This window comes from Ammodytes marinus (assembly GCF_949987685.1).
Source record: "Ammodytes marinus genome assembly, chromosome: 11".
Taxonomy (NCBI): domain Eukaryota; kingdom Metazoa; phylum Chordata; class Actinopteri; order Uranoscopiformes; family Ammodytidae; genus Ammodytes; species Ammodytes marinus.
Genome location: NC_137215.1, coordinates 23,266,861 through 23,283,292, shown reverse-complemented (window position 1 = coordinate 23,283,292; position 16,432 = coordinate 23,266,861). Strand labels below are relative to the sequence as shown.

General features: G+C 42.2%; 2 protein-coding genes across 2 annotated transcripts; both read left to right on the top strand.

The window, feature by feature from the left end:
- Window positions 1-209: 209 nt before the first annotated feature.
- Window positions 210-11,123, top strand: sirt1 (sirtuin 1; the record flags this gene model as incomplete). Its single annotated transcript, XM_080036417.1, is given in 10 exon segments — window positions 210-237; window positions 240-614; window positions 973-1,098; window positions 1,280-1,515; window positions 1,617-1,769; window positions 2,119-2,266; window positions 2,349-2,428; window positions 6,849-7,032; window positions 8,621-9,148; window positions 9,756-11,123. Coding segments are annotated over 10 exon segments (2,148 nt in total). The 3' UTR covers window positions 10,046-11,123.
- Window positions 11,124-11,812: 689 nt separating this feature from the next.
- On the top strand, window positions 11,813-15,942 carry cacul1 (CDK2 associated cullin domain 1). Its single transcript, XM_080037229.1, has 8 exons — window positions 11,813-12,256; window positions 12,445-12,571; window positions 12,749-12,851; window positions 12,940-13,035; window positions 13,152-13,254; window positions 13,424-13,513; window positions 13,706-13,844; window positions 14,145-15,942. The coding sequence occupies exons 1-8, from the start codon at window positions 11,926-11,928 to the stop codon at window positions 14,182-14,184; spliced, it is 1,029 nt and encodes a 342-aa protein (XP_079893355.1). The 5' UTR covers window positions 11,813-11,925; the 3' UTR covers window positions 14,185-15,942.
- The last annotated feature ends 490 nt before the right edge of the window (window positions 15,943-16,432 follow it).

The window sequence follows — 16,432 nt, the reverse complement described above, 5'->3', positions numbered from 1 at the left end:
TATTTAAATTACTCACGGCCTATTACTAAAAAAAAGTGGCGTTTAAGCCTTCTCAAAACTTTGAGCAATCATTAATGAACAATTACATTTGCTCCAAATTAGTCAGACGGAGATTGAAGGCAGCAATATTTTGTTATGGTTCTTCGTCATCGACGTAAAGCGGCGACGCTCGGGCCGTGTCTACTGGTGGAGACGGAGTCACGTGCTCGATGCAAACTAGCCAGCTGTCGGAGAGGAAGGATCTGCCCAGCGGCTCTGTGGGCTGAAGATGGCGGACGGAGAGAACACTCTCGGAGCGGCCTTTTCAGGCGCCTCCGAAATGGAAGAACCTGCCGCGAAAAGGTCGAAAATCAGTCCGTCTACTAACCACGCTTTTAAAGTCGCCAAAGCACACCAGTTATTATGTGTCTCTGGAGATTCGGGGAGCCGAGAGGCGGCGGTGAACTGTGCCCAACCAGAGGAGAAGGAAGCAGAACCGGTGATGGCGGTGGAGCAGGCCGCAGCAGCGCCAGGCGGAGACAACAATGGACTGGGACTGCTGTGCTCCGAGCCGCACAAACCAGCGGCTAGACTAGACGACAGCGCTGTACTTGGGACCACTGAGGAGTCTTCTGGTACCTAAACGGTTTTATTAACAAAGCTTTTTGTATTTATGTGTCCATTGCTTGTTAAACTAACTTACCCGGCGAGTTCGAAAAAGCTAACGTTGAACAGCACATACGTGTGTGTGTGGTTTAGAGGTGTGTTACTGCTCCTGTCGTAAACTTTAACTTTTCGCAAGTCAACGCCAAAATGGAAAGAGGAAATTGTCGATTTAACTAGGAACTTAGCAATTGTTAGCCAGTCTATTTAACACTTTTCCCGAAGTTAACGTTAGCACACTGTGGTGGTTGTCATGGAAATTGGTTGTAGTCGATCATAGTGGCAATGTCTGATTCCATTTGCTCATTTTCAAAACTTCTCTGCGCATAGATTTCCTCGGACATGATGGTCTTCCCTCCAACGGTCTGTCTGTCACACCGGATGACAACAACGAGGAGGAGGATGACCGATCCTCACATGCAAGCTCAAGCGACTGGACTCCTCAACCGCAAATAGGTAACATGGTGAATCTGAATAGCCTTAGCAGCTAAAACAAACTTGCCTGAAGCAGCTTTTATTTCTACCCTGATACTATGCATTCTAAAGTTGAAGATTGTTAGAACTACTTTATACTTTCAAGCAGTGGCATAGTATTTCTATTTTAAAATACAAGTCCTGCTGTTGTATTCTTGGCCAGGTTCCTACAGTTTCATCCAGCAACACATCAGAGAGACCGATCCGAGGACCATTCTGAGGGAATTGCTGCCCGAGACCGTCCTCCCACCTGATTTAGATGACATGACATTGTGGCAGATCATCATCAACATCTCAGAACCTCCAAAAAGGAAGAAGCGGAAGGATATCAACACCTTAGAAGATGTGGTCAGGCTGCTGAAAGAAAGTAAACGGATCCTTGTGCTGACTGGTGCTGGGGTATGTATACAGACTCATTCTACAGTTGTACTATTTGAATGTGATTGACTGAATACATAGTAGCAGTGTTCATGCTTTATTGTATGCTTTTCTTTTCACAGGTGTCGGTATCATGTGGAATACCAGACTTTCGCTCCAGGGATGGAATATATGCACGGCTTGCGGTTGATTTTCCTGATCTTCCAGACCCACAAGCTATGTTTGACATCGAATACTTCAGACGAGACCCGAGACCCTTTTTCAAGTTTGCCAAGGTTTGTTCATTGTGTCCACTTACTTTGGTCCAAATCAGAGTTGATATCAATACAGCGAAAAATTATTTGAAGGCCCCCAAACTACAGTCCTAGTGTTAGAGAAAAATAAACATATATTTCCGTATTCAAAAAGTAAATATGCTCACATAAATCTTTGCATGTTGCTAAAGAGATAAAGTCATGCTTAAATACTGAGGCTTCCACATTAGCAAATATGAGAGACATCACCTCTGCATGAAGAGAATATTAATTTGGGGTGTGTAGAGTGATATCGCATGAATGTAGCAAGCTTTGGATTTAACCCTAACCCTCCAATTAATAAGTGTTGAATGCATCCTCTTTGTTACAGGAGATCTACCCTGGTCAGTTCCAGCCCTCCCCCTGTCACAAATTCATATCCATGCTGGATAAGCAGAAGAAGCTGCTGCGTAATTACACACAAAACATTGACACACTAGAACAAGTGGCGGGAGTTCAGCGGATTATCCAGTGTCATGGTAAGTGATACAGCTAATAAAGGATTCCACTAATTATTTTTTCTAGTTGATGGTGAGAGGTTATTAATAACTTTAATTTCAGGGTCCTTTGCAACTGCATCCTGTCTCTTCTGTAAACACAAAGTGGATTGTGAGGATGTAAGGGAGGACATCTTTAACCAGGTATTTATTCATTACAAACTGATCCAAGATAACGCATTTTTACTTAATAATTATAAAAAAGAAAACGACAAAGCTGAGAGAAGCGCAAGGCCATGACCAAGATGTGGGCTGGAAAGATTTTTTGTAGGCGGAAAAAATACATGAGAATTCCTAGAAGTGGTGTTGTAATTATTTTAGTGAAAAAGTGTTTCAAGAACACGGCTTGTTATCTTTAACAGACTGTAAATAATTCCTTTAAGCTGGTACTTTCATCTTAATTTTAAAAAAAAAGTAGACAGACACCAACAGTAAAAAGGAAATGTAGGGGAAAGTGGGGTGAGTTGTGCATTTTGGAAGTTGCAAAACCCCTTGTTTCTAGAAAACCGTGGAAGAAATTGGAAATGTGACCACATATTTAAGAAGAGCCATCCATTTGACTCATCCTGTAAAGAAGGGAGACACAAGGAATAAGATATAAGCACATTTAAGCTCAAAAAACTGTGTTTTGCCTTTCAAAGTAAAATTTCCATGATCAAGGTTTTTTGATTATTGTGTCTGAACAATTATAGACACGTTTGAAAACATTTGACACGTGTTTTAGTGCTTTGGTATGCTACACTTTGAATCTATATAGTTAGCACGATGTCAGCCCTAAATTGCTGCATCATGCCTATTATCCAAAATTCTGGGGATGGGGTGATTTGTGCCAAATGGCCTAGGTGAGTTATAAGTAAGTAAGTAAGTAAAATGTATTTAGAAAAGCACATTTATGACAGTTTACACTGTCCAAAATGCTGTACATAGTGCATTCAGTAGGTAAACAATGAAGGTAAAATAACAATAACCAAAATAAAAGACGTAAAGCCCATACATCCACATAAACACAGATAGTAGTGCAGAGGTAAGTAAGTAGTGCAGAGGTTAATGGGGAGGAAACACCAGGGTGTACATATGGGTTTTGAGCCTTGATTTAAAGGCAGAAATGTAGGGGGAATCACATTTGTCAGGTGGCAGTTGGTTCCACAAGCACGGTGCAACTAGTGCAAAGTACATTTCTGAGAGTCGTGCCAGTGGCATGGCTGTATACGCTGGTCACCAAAAGAAAGTGATTGTCTACAGTAGCTCAGAAGAGAGTGACATCTCAATTCCACTTAACGACACCACTGATGAGAGTTCAGATGGCCAGAAAGATGATGATGGTGACTTTGTCATTGTGAGCTTTGCAGGCAAAACCACCTAGATCTGCTAGGCCTTGTTTAAGAAAATGTACCTTCAATCTTTGTCAACTATTTACTTTATTTACTTTAAATACACCTTAAATAAGTGATTGTCTAATGGATTTGTCTTGCATTACAGTTTTTGAGATATATATAAATTGGCACAATTCACCCCACCTTATTTTCTCCAAATGCACAAATTTCCGAAAAGCTATATTTCTTAAACAGTTTATTCCAGATCCAAAGTTTTTATTGCCAGGGATGCACAACATCCTGAAATATATGTACATATTTGAGTTGGAGACATAACTGTCAAGGCCTCACTTTAAAATCACTTTGAGTAAAAAGTTGCACAACTCACCCCACTTTCCCCTATATGGTTTTAGATTATTTCTTATTTTGTTAACTTTTCTTATTTGTGAATTTTTAAAAGGAATTGATCATGTTTTAAAATGTGCCATGGTTATCGGTTCCAGCACACACTCAGTGCGTTTCCATGGCACAACTAGATTGGATTAAGACATATACCGAACTAGACACTCGAATGGACCGTGTTACTTGTCTGAGTATACATGGCCCTTCAGTAATTGGATAAATGTCCGATGCATGGCTCACCACTATGTTAGGTGGCGCTGTAGTTGCCCTTTCAACAAGTGGTTAAGAGCCACGTCCGGTTCCCTTCCGGCAATAATTTATATATATATTTATATATATTTTTATTAGGGCTGTCAAGCGATTAAAAAAATTAATCTAATTAATTACAGGCTCTGTGATTAATTAATCTAAATTAATCGCATACTTATGTGACACTTTTATACCTGTTTGTAAACAGCTGTATAGCCTACTACAGTTTGTTTCTCTGTGTCTCTCTCTCGCGCGCGCGCTCGCTCTCCGTCTCTCGTAACTTCTGTCTCCTCCCCTCAGCCAGCTTTATACATGAACTAGCGCCGAATTTTCTCAAAAAAACAAGCAGACAAAATTACGACTTTCCATCTCCCACAACAGACAGCGCTGCACTGCCACCATTTCGTAGCCTACTCATAGGCAAAAATATTGAGACACAAGCCCCTTTTACACAGCCAGTGAAAGCCGGGAATATGCCGGCCTTTCGGCCCTCCCCCCAGCTGTGTAAATGCGACAGTTGCGGAACGAGGGAAGAAAGGTGCGAGTGATCGTTCCGGGAATTTTACTACCTCAGGGGGTAGTAAGATTCCCGACACGATCAGTTCCGCCTCTCTGTTTAAATGCTCCAGCTTGTTGTTGCGGAACAGGGGGGCGTTTGACGTTCCATAGTCTACGTTCTAAACATGCGACCATGTTAGCAGTTGAAGGACGTGTGTTTAACATTAACCACGGCGGCCTGATGTCCCGTAAAAATCACCAAATAAAAGGAACGGTGTATAATCTAGCTGATCATAAGGTCCGTTGCTCAATCCAAACCCCCGCGCTTCATTTTGCAGAGTGTATGAGTCTATTTCTGCCCAGGAGAAGTTGTACAATGGAAAGCTAGGCTAGGCTAAGTAAGGGATAAAGTATAGCGAACGGGTCACTTGCTAGAAATAAAGACCGACAAGCTGAAGCAGGAGCCCGACGCGCAGCGGAGGGCTCTTGTTCAGCTTGAAGGTCGACCTAGTAACGGGGGAATAGTCTGCTCGCCCCGCTAGACTGTCTGCTTCAGCTGACTGAAGGCTCCGGCTCAGCTGTTAGCCACAGAGCTACTGTTTTGCTAACACATTCCGCCGCCGCTATTATTATCCTAAGTCTGAGCGTATATCCACACTTTATTTCTGTCTACAGTAACGTGACTTCACACACTGTGTGTATGTGTATGTCTGATTGGCAGATCGCTGCCCTCACAAAGAGACACGCTCACAACCAACCTGTCACACACACACACACACACACACACACACACACACACACACAGAGGTGAAGCGGTCGGATTGATTTAGTCAGTTTGGTTAACTGTCCCAGTGATGTTGGACTCAGCGCGTAGCGAGATCAACTGGCACATCGTGGGGACAGTAAAATACGGCCCTCTTACTGCAAGCTCCAGCACTTCTGCTCTCAATTCACCGGCCATTGTTGTTGTTGTAAAGCAGCTGACCGGCGCGGCGCTAAATGTTTACGTCACACCTGACGCTGTTTACAAGCACCTCTTTCATTCCGGAGCGCTGTGTAAAAGAGACTACTGATGCGCCAGCAGGCCGGCGTTGCTTGGTTCTGTGTAAATAACACAGAAGCAAGCAAAGCCGGCATTTTGGAGTGATGTTGTTCCGTCAATATGCCGCAATCTCTGTGTAAAAGGGGCTACACACACACACACACACACACACACACACGGGGCGGGGGCTAGACGGCTAGCGAACAAAATTGGAGGAAGATTGAGAGATAGGCCTACTGTTTTGAACCTAGCCTACATTGTTGCACCCACTAAATCAATAATGCACGGACACTGCGGAGAATTAAGTAAGATGTCTTCCTACCTTCATGCATCCCATAAACCGTCCATAGAGCCCTCGAGTCGGCCCCTTTCCCCTGCTTCTCTCTTTACCTTTCTCCCTTTAACCCACGCGCCCGGCGAGCTACAGGTGCAGCTCCGCACCACTTTTGCACCGGGTCAAAGGGCATTATAGAAGTGCGATTAATCTGCGTTAATTTTTTTAATCGCATTAATTTTTCTGTGATTAATTAATCGAAATTAATGCGTTAATTTGACAGCCCTAATTTTTATATACTATCTATGCAATCACCCTACTATTTTTTTACGTTGTCTCCTTCCACTTCCTTGTGAAATCCTCTGCAGGGATTCTCGAGCAGGCGCAGAAGCAAACTCCGATATGCGATGTCCGATACCTGTATACATGCAGAGAGAATGCCGACTATGAACGAGTTATCTAGGTGTTCTTATCCAATTTGTGTGCGAAGTAGATCGGATAAAGGTGTTTACATGCAGTTTAAAAGTCCTGTTGAAGTCTTATTCGTTTAGTTACCTGATTATGAGTCTGCATGTAAACGCACTGAGTGACTATCGTAATACCCCTTGATATAGCGAATATAAGACTATCAGTTGTGGAAGGAAATTAGTGTGGTACAGCTTTCCAGCTTTAAAGACATTGGCTATTGTGGATAATACAGACATGCAACCCCCATCTAAATTAATACAAAATGCCTTTCTCAAAATATTTTTTGTTATAATGCTATGAATTCACTGGTTCCTGCAGGTTGTCCCTCATTGTCCACGGTGTCAAGATATTCCCCTGGCAATCATGAAACCGGACATTGTCTTCTTCGGAGAGAATCTGCCAGAACTGTTTCACAGAGCCATGAAGCAGGACAAAGATGAGGTGGACCTCTTGATTGTCATTGGCTCTTCACTTAAAGTTCGGCCAGTTGCCCTCATCCCAAGTAGGTTTCGCTCAGATAAACAGTCTTTTTGATATACTGATATACACACACTCACACTCTCTCTCTCTCTCTCTCTCTCTCTCTCTCTCTCTCTCTCTCTCTCTCTCTCTCTCTCTCTCTCTCTCTCTCTCTCTCTCTCTCTCTCTCTCTCTCTCTCTCTCTCTCTCTCTCTCTCTCTCTCTCTCTCTCTCTCTCTCTCTCTCACACCCACCCACCCACCCACCCACCCACCCACCGGCCACTTTATTACCTGTTCTGAGGCTTATAAAAACAAAAAGCTAATCAGCCAATCACATAGCAGCAATTTAGGCATTTAGACGTGGTCAAGACAAAGCAAACCGAGCATCAGAATGGAGAAGAAAGGGGGTTAATGTGACTTTGAACGTGGCATGGTTGATGGTGCACGGCAGGATGGATCCATTCTTTCATGTTGTTTACGCCAAACGCTGAACCTGTCATCTAAATGTCGCAACTTAAATCGAGACTCATCAGACCAGGCATGATTTTTCAATCTTCTATTGTCCAATATTGGTGATGCTGTGAGATATGTGAATATGTGTTAACAAGAAAATTAACTGCTGTACCTAATAAAGTGGCGTGTGTGTGTATATATATATAATATAATATAGTGTGTGTGTATATATATATATATATACACACACACATATACTAGGGCTGTCAAGCGATTAAAACAATTAATCTAATTAATTACAGGCTCTGTAATTAATTAATCTAAATTAATCGCATACTTATATGACACTTTTATGCCTGTTTAAAAACAACTGTAGGCTACCGTTCGTCTCTCTCTCTCCCCCCGTCTCTTCTGTCTTCTGTCTCCTCCTCTCAGCCAGGTGAAAATAAGCCAGGTTTCTACATGAAATAAGTTTAGGAACTACTAGCGCCGGGGAAAAAAAACACAAAAAAACAAGCAGGCTAAATGACGACTGTCTATCTCCCACAACAGACAACACTTCACTGCCACAGGTGCAGTGCGCATAGCCTATGCCGATTCATTCACCATCATACTCGTAGCCAAAAATATACACACACACACACAAAGGAGGAAAAAAGACAGGCATATGCTAGGAAGAGTGAGAGGGGGCGGGTGTCGATCGCAGCCAGCAAACAAAAGTGAGATACGGAGGAAGATTGAGAGATACTGTTTTGAACCTACATTGTTAATTAGGCACCCACTAAATCAATAATGCACAGACACTGCGGAGAATAACACAAGACGTGTTCCTACCTTCATGCTTATGTGCCCGGAGCAGCCCATAACACATCCATAGAGCCCTCGGCCCCTTTCCCCTGCTTCTTTCTTTACTCTTTAATCCCGTGCGGGCCGTGTCAGCAAGCTACAGGTGCAGCTCCGCTATAGCCTCACCTCTTTTGCACCGGGTCAAAGGGCAATATAGAAGTGCGATTAATCTGCGTTAATTTTTTTAATCGCGTTAATTTTTCTGTGATCAATTAATCAAAATGAACGCGTTAATTTGACAGCCTACATACATACATACATACACACACACACACACACACACATACAGTAAATCCACACAAAACTTAACTTTCTCTCCATCCCATCCAGACTCGATTCCTCATGAAGTGCCTCAGGTCCTGATCAATAGGGAGCAGCTGCCTCACCTTAACTTTGACGTGGAGCTGCTTGGGGACTGTGATGTCATCGTCAACGAGCTCTGTCATCGCTTGGGTGGAGACTTTGAGCAGCTCTGCTACAACACTGTAAGACTCAATGAGATCACAGAGAAGCCCCCTCGGCTACCGGAACAGCCACCGAGTGAGGCCTTGCACGCTTCCAGCAACGCAGCTCAGGACGAGCACCAGCAGAATAGTACAGACTCCCTAACAAAGCCTTCAGAGGAAACAGAAAGCCTGAATGTCACAGAAACTGCTTGTATTAATGATAGACCTCCAGAGCCTTGTCCAAATGCTGAGAGTCCAAGTGATGAGACGGCCGAGCCTTCCGAGTTATCAGCAGAACACACACCAAAAGATGAGGCAGCTGAAGCAAAGAGCCAAACCGCCAACCTTGAATATCGTAGACGATGCTGGATGAATCGAATCAACAGAAGTCCAATCAGCAAACGCCTTGAGAGTAAGTTTCAGACCATAGCAGAGAGATAGTAACTGTTTTAATAGTAAACAAAGATTTATTTGAAAGTGAGACGGGTGTGTTTTAACACAGGTATTAACCCGTTCATCCCATTAAAGGTAAAGCCAGCGATTCTGGAGAACGCTTGTTGACTTTTTGTCAAATTCAGTGAATATCTCCTCACGGCCTGCTTCCTGTCCGTACTGTGTGCGCACTGAAAAAAAGTCTGGTGTTAATATGCAGCCTAGGTTCTGTAAACTTATATGTAAACAAAGGGGGTGTACGTAGCTAGCAACATGCTGTTTACAGAGCCTAGACTGTGTATAAACACTGGATTTCTTGTCAGCGCACACAGTACGTATAGTTAGCGAATTGTGAGGAGAAATTCATTGATTTTGACAACAAGCTTTCTCCAGATGCGCTGACTCCACCTTTGAATGAAATTCTTGCTCAACATACACGTTTTCTTTTTAACCATGATACAGCATGTAAGTACCTTTTTAATCATAAATGCCAAACACATTGAGGAGATGACACATAAGCATACAATGATAGATATGCTGAAAATAGTGATTTCAGCACTGTTAATTGTTTGAATTGTCGCCAACAGCAGGCCAGTACCTGTTTCAAGCACCAAATCACTATATCTTCCACGGGGCTGAGGTTTACTCCGACTCTGAAGACGAAACGTCGAGCTCCTGTGAGAGCGACAGCGACGAGTCTGAATGCAGCGAAGACGAGGTGGAAGAAGACAGCGATCTGGAGGAAGCTGGCGCACTGTCAGTGGATGGAGAGACATGCCTCAGAGACACAATACAACACACTCTAGCCAATGAGGCCACATCCAGTGTGCAGACAGACAAGACTTCAGAAAAGACTCAGAGCACCACACCCCTTTAAATGTAAAGTACCCAGTCGACAAAGCACTACTTGTCTTTTTTTATATATATATATATATATGTTTCGTATATTTTTGACTCATCAACCTTACTATTATTTTTCATAAAGTTGATATTGCGTGGCAACTTTGTGTGAATATGCATCAAGTTTTTTTTTTTTTTTCTGTGCCCAGTTTGGTCATATACATTGTGTCTGAAACCTCATACTGTATACTACTTACTAAATAGAATGCAGCAGTATATATATTTTTTGTGCCCATCTCATTTTGAATTCACATTTTCAGAAATGGAGCTGATGCTCTCATTTAATGCGATGTACCAAGAATTCAACACTAGATTAATAGTGTGTTGTCAGCTGTGCTTTAAAGATGTGTTTAAGAGTTGGTTCATGATGGCATTGGGAAACGTGTATATTTGTAAGCCTACTGCCTGCTAAATAGTGGGTACTATGAGTTTCAGACACATACATTAATCTTTAGATTTACGCATTGTCTATCTATTGCAATATAAAAAGTCCATCTTTGCCCTTTTATGAGGACTAATGTTAGAAAATTTAACAGTCCTGTTTAATTTTAGACCAAAGAACACTTTATCAACACGCTACTATGTTGTCATAAGCTTTGTATGTTTAAACTGTCGTTAAAATTTTGGAAAAAATATAACTATTGACAAGGTGTTCCCTCTGACATGTGGCAGCTACTTTTTATGGTCAAGCCTCTTATTTTTATACTCTGATGTGAGACATACTCATCAAAGAGTAGGTAATGGTTTTTATCTGTGCAAAGGTTTACTAAGTTGTAATGTTAAGCCTTAGGAATATATTCAATGAGTTCACATTGAAAACTGCACTTTTTTCCTTCTTATAAAGCTGGTTTTGTTGCCCGCATCACTTTTTACAGACTTGTAAGATAAAACGGTTTGGTTCATTATACAGAGGAGACTGCTGCCTGTGAAGATAAGTGTTGATAGATGGACATATTCTAGGGGTAAATGTCATCACCAACAAAATTCACATACCATTTACAAGGTAATGTTTTGTTTACGTTTCATGGAAATACGATTTTTTTCTACATCATTATAGCTATCTCTTTTGGGGTTCTCAGTAAAAGAAAAAGAAAAGAAAGAACAAAACTGACCATTCATTTCTCTTATTTCACACACACACACACACACACACACACACACACACACACACACTCCTGCCAGGTATTTGGTCTCAGCAACATCACCGTTATGGTGCAGACAATTACTTTAGTAGTGCGCCACCTATAGGGCCTTTCCTAAAAGTGTCTTTCCTTACTGAGCTATCAAAGAGTCTTGAGCAAGAGTGAGATGGTTTCTGCAGCAGACAGCGACTGAGTGACAGAAATTACAACTCTTATATTTAGAAAAGTATTTTAATTAAAAAAAGTAACTGTACAGCATGTAAGCATTAAACGTGATTAGTTTTTTAATAGCACCGTAGTTGGAAAAATAAGTTTGTTGAATAGTAGGCTAGCTATCGCTTAGCATTTCTAATTTGCGCATGCGTAGTTGGTTAAAATGAGGTTTCTACCTAATTGTAATTATAAGATAGTCAGTCCATTAACACTGGGTGTATGAACATTTTAGTCTTTAGTTGTGCATGGGTCAGCTAAAATTGGTTTGCAGAAAGAAGGAAAGAGAACTGTATTTATTTAGCGAATGTCTTTGGAACTACATTTCCCTGTTTTCTCCCAGCGGTCCTGCGATACGACATGTCGCAAAAATTCAGTTAACAACAGCACAACCGAGATGGATACCACCAAAGACGCCTGACAGTTTCTGTCTTTATCTTTATCATTATATCTGAAATGTTTATCAAGTGACGCCAGGTTTCGGCACACAGGAGCTGTCGTGAAAATGGAGGCCATGGAAGATGACAGTTTGGACCAAAAAGACGACCACAACCACAACTATTGTGCTAGCAGCAACAGTAGCAGGAAAGTCTGCACGTATCTAAGTAGCCAGCTGTCGGATTCAACAACGGTCCCGCAGCCTGCCTGTCCGCCGGTGCCGGGAGGAGAAGCGGAGGCTCGACGAGGGAAGATGAGGTCCGGCAGCTCCGGGGGGTCAAAGTGCATGGACTCCGATTCCAGTAGCGACAGCAGCGAAGTCAGCGAGACTGACTGCACTGCTCCGCCGCCAGCCGCCGTCGATGGGAAATTCGCCCTAGATACTACTTCTAAGTTCCGTAAGTTCACTTGAAGCAGGCTTTGTGTCACCAGGGCCCGCGGTACTGTGATTCCACTGCAGCTTGGCCTGCTGCAGAGTTACAAATGTGTTGTACTGATGCTCTATGCAGCAGACAGGCCTGCTAGTTTGGACCTGAATAGGTTTCTGATATAACTTTGAACCTGACCAGCTCTCCCCTTCTCTCAGTTCTGAATGCGATGGCTGTGGAGGACTACCGGAAAAATCACTGGCCAAACCTGGAGAAGGCAATTGACCGCCTGCTGATTCAAAATCCCACAGACCACATCTCTGTTTCTTATGCACAGATATACAGGTAAGTCTATAGCCCACACACATTGAGTTGGTTCTGATTGTTCTACAGTAGGCGTACAGCTATGTTTCTGTTGAGTAGAACCATAAAGTCACTGTGTTACGTAGCCTACATCACCAGTCATGGGAGTTCATATCAAATTTAAGGTTTCTGATTTTCTCCTTTGCTTTACCCCCTAAGTTACGTCTACAAGTGTGTTTGTCAGCAGCACTCTGAGCTGCTCTACAACGACTTGATCTTAAAAATAACAGGTCATCTGCAACAGGCTGCCACCCATCTACAAGTAAGCAAATTCACTTGCAAGGCAAAGATGACATAGTAGTAAATGAACTACTGTATAAACGTCTAAAACTTTCATGTCTGTTTTCCAGGCCAGCCCACCTGAGAACTTCATCGAGAACTTTAACATTGCACTTACGCAATACACAGCTGCACTTCAATGTATAGTTCCTGTATTTATGTACTTGGTAGGCAACTTTTTGGCTTAATATCTGTTGTCGACGCAGCATACTTACAACTCTAGTGTTTCACAGATTTGAGTCTTTTACAGACTTCTCAATTGTTTCATCTATAATGTTTTCAGAACAAGTTCTACATCGAGTCCAAACTGAACAGAGACCTAAGAGAGGATTTGATGAAGCTGTTTGCTGATCACGTCGCAGAAAAGCATGTGAACACACTGATGCGTGAGTGAAGTGTACTGCTGCATTTTTTGAATCCCTGATGGCTGCCACCACATTTGGAAATTGTGCCGCCGCTTGTAACTGTGAACCTGTTGCACCTACCGACGACTTGATTCCTTGCTAACACAGATTACCTTAAGTGTTTGTTTTTATTAATTTTTGTCTCGTTCAGCTCTTCTCATCAAAGCCCATTCCATGCCCTTCCAAGTGCAGCCTTCTACAATGGCCAGTGTGGTTAAAGGCCTCTACAGCCTCCGACCCGGTGAGCTATGTTGTGTTGACCTGTTCTGCCGCCACAAAGCTTGTCTATATTTTCTGCTTTATTGTCACTTAAATGTGTCTGTAACTGACACAAGCAAATACAATAATTCCGCACTGCTCCACTGCATCAATCAGACTGAGCTGCACTACAAATATTCCTCTGTTTGCTAGATTTTTGTTTTTCCTCTTTCAGAGTGGGCCCAGTTAGCACCGGCTCTCTTCTGTGGGTTTATTCCCCAAATCAACCCTCCTACCGTGGAGTCTCTGCTGCCTGACTACGCCGCTCATGACCAGAAGTTACAGATGGAGCTCTCCATGAATGGGTTTCCACGGTTAGTTTTCTGGGGCTTCCCTCTTGAGGGTCTGAATGTAAACACAGCTTTTAATATTGCGTTTTGCTCTTTCACTTGAAATCACCGCATGCTAGTGAGTGTTCCTTGTCTAATCCTCCTAGTGTTATTGTCTGTATTTTTTTACCACTCCATCCCCTATGTTTTGTGTCCCTTGTTGTTGTTTAATGTTGTTGTCATTTGTGTGCACATATTTGTTCTGTCGTGTACATTATCACCAATAAAAAAAAAAAATGCATTTGAAAAAAAATCCCAGCAGTGATGTGTTTTTATTTTTTCCAGGGGGGACCAGTCTCGGAAGCGTGCGAGCGAAGATTGCTGATAGAAGAGCCATCGTCAACAACAGACCCGTTGCGGGACTACTACTGTGCCTCCCACTTCTTTATCACAAGCTGGCTCACTGCACTAGGTACAAGGTTGGCAACGTGTCCCCTTCATCTCCCTCGACTCAAGGTCACACAACACTGTGAACAACAAGGAGAGAGTTGTTGAGCAGACGCTTAATCTCACTGACTGCACTGAAAAAAAGCACACAGACTTCCATTATGGTGCTCTCCTCTGTGATAATGATGCATCCAGCTCCAATATTGGTGCGATGCTGCTAAGCTGGATTTTTCTCCACGTTGTCCTCATTTGAAGAGTGCCTTCATGGTGTTCTGATCGGATATCCTAGCGACGGATAGGCTGAGATTTGGTATTTCATTCCTAACCTTTAACATGGGGAGTGTCTTTTTTGATTGACTGGGCTAATCAACACTCTCCGTTGCTGCTAATAATACTGTCCATGTGATTTTACTACAAAACTCCTCGGTTTCACCTACAGTGTCTCTAACCATAGCGACTTCATCCAACACAAATCAGCGTGGCATGAAATGAGAACAAGGAGAACTTAAGTCACTGACCTCAACTAGGATTCTCTTCTTCATGTTGCCTTTACTGTGTTGGTAAACCAGATTGTATTTTCCCGTTACGCCAAAGAGGATATTGTTTCTTTTATAAATACATAACTGCATTTGGATTCAAGCTTACATTAAGAATGTTGTATGCTGTCTGAGTCATTGAGCCATTTAATTTTTGTAACAAGTTTTTAGCTTTGGTTGACCGGTTTGTTAGGTTTGAGTCAAACTTATAACTTGAAATACCACTTTTCTGTTTTAGTCTTGCCTGTAGGATTGTCAGGGATTGCCATGCAGGACATTACACTGTTTGCCAGAAATATTAGAAAACCACTTGTTGGTTTTTGACAATTTCCTTATTCTTCGGTTTGTTTGACAACTCACACGTCCCTAAAGCTGTAAATATTTCCAGCCTGATGCTCCAAGGATTTTACAAACTAATTACATGTAGATATTGTTTGGCGTTCTTGTGCATTAAAGGTTCATAACATGTATAGCCTGTTCATGATTTCGCTTTTCGTCTTTGCATAGTACACTAGCCTTTCGTCGCTGATTCATTGTTGTTAAAGGTGCAGTCACCAATTCTGGACGCTTGTAGTCAAAACCCCTTTTTCAATTCTATTCAGCGGCCTGTGGTCGATATGAGACGATATCATTTAACATTCTGTTACATTTATATCATCTCAGAAAAACAACAAAAATATGATTTTAAGATTTAACAAGATATTACAATGAAACACAACCAATGCTTTGTCACACACAGATGTGCAGAGAGATTGTAGAAAAAAAGTTGTATATTAACGACGGCGATATGCATCGCGACGGTTCCATCTTTCGCCAATTAATCAATATATCGATCTTTATTGATATATCGTTACACCCCTAGTGGTAATACACCTGGTGGGCTGGTCCTAGCCCCTTTAACAATCCCGTTTACAGAGCCTAGGCTGTATATTTACACCAGCTTTTTCTAGAATTGCTGACTCCACGTTTAAATGAATCACTAGAATAGAAGTATCTAATTTAAAGTGTTACACTGTTTTAAGTGTAAAGAGAATCTCTGGCATGCCTTTGGTTTCCACCGATGGGTCTTAGAAATTGGTTCTCCATTGTCTGTCAAATAAACTAACTTAATTAATCATGGGACACAAAAATTACAGTGGTTTTGATAAACGCCTAATGAAGTGGACTAATGAAGTGGACACTGTTAACTTGTTCTGAATCAAATCCCCTTTTCTCTAAGGCTCCAACAACAAAAACAAATCCATGTTAAAACGACTGTGAATAAAATTCCACTTGGCTCAAATGCTGTTTCAGAAATCTGTTGTAAGAAAAAAAAAAATTCTTCTTCTTAAACCAATAAAATCCTTGAATCCAGATACGCTCTACTCCCAGATGTTTTAACACCTATATTTCCTTCTGCAGTGATCACACAACATTCTTGCTTTGAAATGATTGCTGTAAATCTGCTGTGTTGACAGTGTGTGTGAGAGGCTCAACAAGGTGGCCTCCAATTCTGTAGGGTGGACTATTCTGACGGACCACAGAAAGAGGAATCCCTTTACAACATGCACCCCCCCACATCCCACCCCCTCCTGGCCAATGAGCATGGACACCACCCAGACACATGGGCCAGGCCTCCCCAAAATAACCTGCGACTACTGCCCTGACAAA

What these genes read in the sequence shown, in the direction of transcription:
- cacul1 (XM_080037229.1), top strand. Translation starts at nt 11,926, where the DNA reads ATGGAGGCCATGGAAGATGACAGTTTGGACCAAAAAGACGACCACAAC. An exon ending in AGATACTACTTCTAAGTTCC is followed by an intron (nt 12,257 to 12,444) that starts GTAAGTTCACTT and finishes CCCTTCTCTCAG; the next exon opens with TTCTGAATGCGATGGCTGTG. An exon ending in TTCCTGTATTTATGTACTTG is followed by an intron (nt 13,036 to 13,151) that starts GTAGGCAACTTT and finishes TAATGTTTTCAG; the next exon opens with AACAAGTTCTACATCGAGTC.